This window comes from Mastacembelus armatus, chromosome 13 (assembly GCF_900324485.2).
Source record: "Mastacembelus armatus chromosome 13, fMasArm1.2, whole genome shotgun sequence".
NCBI lineage: Eukaryota > Metazoa > Chordata > Actinopteri > Synbranchiformes > Mastacembelidae > Mastacembelus > Mastacembelus armatus.
The window spans coordinates 12,150,553-12,157,378 of record NC_046645.1 but is presented as its reverse complement, the minus strand read 5'-3'; the positions used below and the strand labels follow the sequence as shown (position 1 = coordinate 12,157,378).

General features: G+C 40.3%; 1 protein-coding gene across 1 annotated transcript; it reads left to right on the top strand.

Moving 5' to 3' along the window:
• Positions 1 to 2,116: 2,116 nt before the first annotated feature.
• On the top strand, positions 2,117 to 6,195 carry LOC113134369 (extracellular calcium-sensing receptor-like). The gene is made up of 8 exons (XM_026313729.1): positions 2,117 to 2,223; positions 2,635 to 2,929; positions 3,040 to 3,329; positions 3,654 to 3,949; positions 4,425 to 4,630; positions 4,760 to 4,981; positions 5,087 to 5,210; positions 5,291 to 6,195. The coding sequence occupies exons 1-8, from the start codon at positions 2,117 to 2,119 to the stop codon at positions 6,193 to 6,195; spliced, it is 2,445 nt and encodes an 814-aa protein (XP_026169514.1).
• The last annotated feature ends 631 nt before the right edge of the window (positions 6,196 to 6,826 follow it).

The following is a 6,826-nucleotide window of genomic DNA, read 5'->3' as shown; positions in this document are numbered from 1 at the left end:
AGACGTTTGCAAGCAGGATAGTGGGAAGAGGAAGTTTGCTGCGTCTCAGGCGAGTCCTGCACAGCACACCGGCTCGCTTTCCTCTCCGTGTCTTTCTCCTACAGCGTATGGAACAAAGAATCCAGGTGAGAATGTCCGCCGCGCAGTCCTCAAAAGTGGGTTCTAAGTCCTCTCCCGCTAAGGACCGCAACTCCAGAAGTGTGTCGCGGTCATACTGAAAGCGTGGAAATGCATTGCAAGTGCAAAAGGTCAAAATAAACAAAATAAACACAATAAATAGTAAAAAGAAAAGGAGCGGGTTGAGCGGAGCTCCCATCGCTGCGACCATCGTTCGGTGCAGCCTGATGACGTTTAGGCGCAGCCTGACGACGTTGAGCACAAGGGAAACAAGGCATGGAGAAAGGAGACTAAACATGAACACGAGGGAGCTAAACAAGAACACAAGACATGGATAAGAACTTGAGGCAGACAACTTAACTTAAACGAGGAGATCTATGAACTGAAACCAAACGAGAAAACAAAAGGCAAAAGACAAGTTTGGAGTCTCTTGACAGTTCTCACAAAGTGCTGGGCAGTGCTGGGCAGATGGCCTAGTGTAGTGGATGATCCGGTCCCGGTGTGCACCGCCGCTGTTATCAATATTCTTGCGGTTGCGAAGCTGCCGGTGTGATGTCGTGTAAGAATGACACCGACACGGGATTGCTCTCAATCTGTCTTTACTGGTACAAAAGACAAACACACAGTTTCCTTCAAACGTGTGTTGTAACTGCGACTTGGGTCACCAACCAGACATCACTTGCTTTTTCTTTTGAATTACCCGTGATCGTATAGTGGTATTTTTACATTAACAGAAGATTTTAGAACATCATACAACAATGTACTGAACAACACATTAATCCGTAATACTGAAAAGAACAGCTTATAAAATAAAAACACATTTCACATTTACATTGAGCCTACCTGGTACAAAAGACAAACACACAGTTTCCTTCAAACGTGTGTTGTAACTGCGACTTGGGTCTAGACAGGGCAAAAATAGCACAATTACATTTAGCATCATGACTATGCGGTGACAAGCTAGCCTGCAAGCTAGCGCTAACTTAATATACTACTAAGTGTAGACAACATGGCAGTAACGTTTTTATCCACACATATTTTCAATCTGGTTTACGAAATACACTCTAGCAGTGCTTATGTACCAGTTACATACTATAAACACTGTCATAAACAGGATATTAATAATTTTTATGTCGAAAACCGGTCTAAGCCATGCTACCATGCACTTACCACCAACCAGACATCACTTGCTTTGCTGGAGGTAGTGCAGAATGCCTGTAGGACCCCTGTACATGCAGTTACATATAACAACCAGCAGGCGGCTCTATTTCCCAAATTCAGCACATGGGTGAAATTCATTATATTTTCATCTCTGTTACACTAGCAATCAGACAGCAACTGAGCAAAAGTATATAAAGGGGAGAAACAAAAACGAGACACAGGTGAAACTGATAACGAATTAGATCAACGTAAAGAGAAACAGAATGGAACAAAACAAGTTCCGGGCATGATCCACCAAAATACAAGTCCCATAGGAAGTCCAAAGTACGGATCATGACACCTTTCATCGGAGCAGCATAGGCAGTATGAGCAAAACAGCATAGTACAAAATTAGGGAGATATCTGATGTTTACAACACTAAATTAGAAAAGGAGAAAAGAAACTCAGGTATTTTGTGAAAATTAATTATTATATTCAACCCAAAAAATTAAAACACATTGAGCTAAATGAAACAAACAAGATAAGGGCCCCCCCTGTCTAATGTAGGCTGAGGTATAGCAGAGAGCAAGAGACTTGTGTCAGAAAACCTTTATAAACCAGTGAAAACACACTTGTGCACAGATGCACCTGAGAGATGGAGATCTCTTTTCTCTTTATTGGTCTAAGAATAGCTCTGGGTTTGACTGGGTTGAACTCAGCTCTTACGTTGAATGGTTGTGGGGATGGTCTGAAACAAAGTGATGGGTGCACAGAGATTAGAGCTGCTGCTGGGGTCAGTGCTGAGGCTTCATCTGTGAAATGTAAGCTGCAAGGTTCCAATCGTCTTCATGCCTTCTCAATGGATGGTGATTATGTTATTGGAGGTGTTTTCCCTATACACATTTATGCACAAACAGTCGAGCATAACTACACCACAGTGCCTGAGCCACTGAAGTGCACAGGGAGGTTAGTAAGAGGAAAGTATGGGGTTAAAAGGATGTGATATTGTGTGTGTATGTATGTATGTTTTCATTTGAAGGATGTTATTACAACCTTCTCGCAAAGTCTCTTTTGTGTACTATTGAATACTTGAAAAAACATTTCTTCTTTTTCACATTAAGGGTCAAATCAATATTAGCTTATGTCAATTACAGGCGTTCATAACAATATCATGTTGGGCCCATATGATGAATTATTATCCTCCCTAACTGAAAAAATTGTTTGTTGTAGAGGTTTGCTGTGTCAGCTAACAAAAACAGTACTGAAAGTGTAACGATGATTTGCAAATATCTTTCAATACATGTTTTCTATGAAAACTGTGGATTCTCCTTCTCACTTATCCTACATTTCAACAGTAACATGAGTATCTGTTTGCAGCATTAACGCCCGTGGACTGCGTTTCTCACGTGCAATGATCTTTACCATTGAGGAGATTAACAACAGTACAAAGCTGCTCCCAGGCATCAGGCTCGGTTATCAGATCTATGACTCATGTGCCTCAGTGCCCATGGCGGTGAATGTGGCATTTCAGCTTTCTAATGGCCTGGACCCTGAGTTTTATACCAGAGATAACTGCTCAAAATCTGGTATGGTGATGGCTGTTGTTGGTGAATCTGATTCCACACCATCCATCACCATTTCACGGATCATTGGGTCCTTTAATATTCCTCAAGTAAATATGTTACATTTTTGACAAACTATGCTTTAGTATAATATTGTATAACATACCCATACTGACTTTATAATGTATCGTTACAGAATTATACTGTATTTTATCTTCAGGTGAGTTACTTTGCCACTTGTGCATGCCTTTCTGATAAGCATCAGTACCCGAATTTCTTCAGAACAGTCCCTAGTGACCATTTCCAGGCTGCTGCTCTGGCCAAGTTGGTGAAACACTTTGGCTGGACTTGGATAGGTGCTGTCCGGTCAGATTCAGATTATGGAAATAATGGCATGGCGTCTTTTCTAGAAGCAGCACACAAAGAGGGGATCTGTGTTGAATACTCAGAATCTTTCTATTGCACCAACCCACGTAGCAGGATCCAGAGAGTGGCTGATGTTATCCGCAGGTTTCTACATCTCTGATTTTGATTGTGTTCTTGCCCTGCACACACACAAACACACACACACACACACCCTCACACACACACACACACACACAAACACACACACACACAGAAAAAAAAAAGAAATAGAAAGGGGAAAAATACAAGAAAATATAGCACATTTTTGTGGGAAATTATGTATTTTTTTGCATTCATATAATAAAAACAGTGAGACAATACTTGTGATTCATAAACTATAAAAACTAGACTATACTTTGTGTTTATAATTGTAAGAGAAATTGATGTGTTAATATTAGTATAATAAAATGCACTGTAATGTGTCTCCAGGTCAACGGCTATGGTTGTTGTGGCATTTGCAGCCTCTGGAGACATGAGGATCCTGCTGGAGGAGTTGTCTCGTAAACCTTCCCCACCTCGTCAGTGGATAGGCACTGAGGCCTGGATAACTGACTCAGACATGTCGAGTTTCACTTTCTGTGATGGAGCCATTGGATTTGGGATTCAGAAATCTGTCATCCCAGGCCTGAGAAACTTCCTGCTAGATCTGTCTCCCACTACAGTGGCAGCCTCCCCAATTCTTACTGAGTTCTGGGAGAGTGCATTCAACTGCAGACTGGAAAAAAGTGATGAACTTACGTATTGTTTTATTTTGTTTTTTTTACATTAACATAAGTGATAATCACAGCTGTGTTGATGTGGTTGTGTTATTTTGTTTGTTGAAAGCCTACATTGAGGTGGATGTTAAAAACCACTTATATAATGGTGTATGCAAAGTGTAATAGCACTCTACAGGCCACCAAGATAAAAAAGATTATTAATATAATTTATCAGTTACTGTAGATGTACATTTCCATTGATTATGCTAGTCTATTAAAAGAGATCGCTTTCAGATCACTCATATATTTTAATGTTAATGTGAGTCAACATGCATAGCAGAGCATAAATTTCACATAGTGTGTTAAGCCCTGTGATATACTGGCGATCTGTGCAGGGAGTCCCCTGAATCTTGCCCATGTCTCAGCCCAATTTCGAAGGCTAAGCAGTACAGAATGGATGTGTTGATAATTGTCAAAGCTAAAAATCTCTGTATGTTTGTAGGTGATGCCACAGACAAGAAAGTGTGTGATGGAACCGAAGACATACAGAAACTCCAGAACCCGTACACTGACACATCTCAGCTCCGAATCACTAACATGGTGTACAAGGCTGTTTATGCAATAGCACATGCCATTCATAATGCAGTGTGTCAGGAGACTAATTCTACAACTCAGTGTGACAGAATCAACAGCATAGAGCCCAAACAGGTCATTTAAAATCAATAATTGAAGAAGTCAATACCCTTCTTTAGCAATGATGTCACTTTTACAAAATTAAGAACTATTCTTATTTATTTGACACAGTTTGTTGCTATTCCTCACTCATTGTCCTCACAGGTTCTTACTCATCTGAAGAAAGTAAATTTTTCCCAAAATGGTTATCCTGTGTCCTTTGATGCCAATGGGGATCCTGTGGCCACATATGAGCTGGTTAACTGGCAGAAAAGTGAGAGTGGCAGCATTGTGTTTGTGACAGTAGGGCAATATGATGCATCACTGCCACTGGGCCAGGAGTTCCATATCAACAGGAACATCACCTGGGTGGAAGGCAGGACACAAGTGAGGAACATTGATATATTCAACATTGGTGAACTGAATCATATCAGCTGTTGAATCAAAACTGCATATCTGTGTGATTCTGTCATTGTGTATTGTGTCTGTCAGGTTCCTGTGTCAGTGTGCACTGATAGCTGTCCTAAAGGAACTTATAAAGTGCTGCAGAAAGGAAAACCCTTCTGCTGTTATGATTGTGTACCATGTCCTGAGGGAGAGATTAGCAATGCTACAGGTAAAATCCATTGTTTTCTCATGTATATCACCACATCAATGATGGGACTGCTAAAGGTCCTTTTTGATTTATATTTTCAGATTCCACTGATTGTTTCCCTTGTCCCAATGAGTTCTGGCCTAATGAAGAGAAAGACACATGTGTTCCCAAGCCTGTTGAGTTTCTTTCCTTCAGTGAGATCCTGGGAGTCATCCTGGCTACGTTCTCAGTTGGTGGTGCCTGTCTGGCCATTATAACAGCGACTATATTCTTTCAACACAGAACCTCCCCGATTGTCAGGGCCAACAACTCTGAGCTGAGCTTCCTGCTGCTCTTCTCCCTGACTCTGTGTTTCTTATGTTCATTAACTTTCATTGGAGCACCCTCTGAGTGGTCCTGCATGCTGCGCCACACAGCGTTTGGGATCACCTTTGTCCTCTGTATCTCTTGTGTTCTGGGGAAAACTATGGTGGTGTTAATGGCCTTCAAAGCTACACTTCCAGGTAGTAATGTCATGAAATGGTTTGGTCCTCTACAGCAAAGAATGACTGTATTATCATTTACATTTATCCAAGTTTTAATATGTACTGTTTGGTTGATTGTTAGCCCCCCTTTTCCAATGAAAAACTTCACCATATACAAAGAAAGAATCATCCTGGAGTGTGCGTTAGGCTCAGCTATTGGGTTCTGGGCTGTGCTCGGGTACATAGGTCTGCTGGCTTTCTTTTGCTTTGTGTTAGCTGTCCTGGCCCGGAAACTGCCTGATAATTTTAATGAAGCCAAGTTTATCACCTTCAGCATGCTGATATTCTGTGCAGTATGGATCACTTTTATCCCAGCATATGTCAGCTCTCCTGGGAAGTTTACTGTGGCTGTGGAGATATTTGCCATTCTGGCCTCCAGTTTTGGACTAATATTGTGTATATTTGCTCCAAAGTGTTTTATCATTTTGTTTAAGCCAGAGAAGAACACCAAGAAACATCTGATGAACAAAAATCAACCCTAGTACAGTTTCACAAAATGTTGCCTTTTTTTTGTTGTTGTTAAGATTTTGTTATTTGGAATTTTGTCATTTCCTTTTAAAATATCGTTTCATTTCATAATTACATTTTCATTCTGTGATAAAAATATAGAATAAATATAGAATAAAGTATATTGAAAAATCAAGGTATTTACATTGCATACAACTGCATTATCACAATATTTATAAATAGCCTCTAACTTACTTATGTGTTCAAATTTAAAAGACAGATTTTAATTGGTCACATGAGCACCCTGCCACATGACCTGTTTTCAAAATAAAAGCCTCATCTCTGATTTTTATGACATTGAGAGCAAAGTTCATAATGTTTCAATGGGGAAATTTTTGTCACTATGGTAACACAAAATGCCACTAAAAGTCATAGCATACCTTTCCTGATCGAGCCGCACGTTTTGAGGTATTTCTTGGTGGGGTTTTCTCAAAACTGCAAGACGAGTATTCCAACATATTGTATGGAAGAATAATAATAAGTATAGTGAATAATATATATATATCCTGTCATTGGTGGAGGAGTTAAAAAACGTTGTTGTGTCACAGATGTCATGTCACTGTCCTCATCCCTTTTTGGCCCTTTCATGCACAGCTGACCATGGAT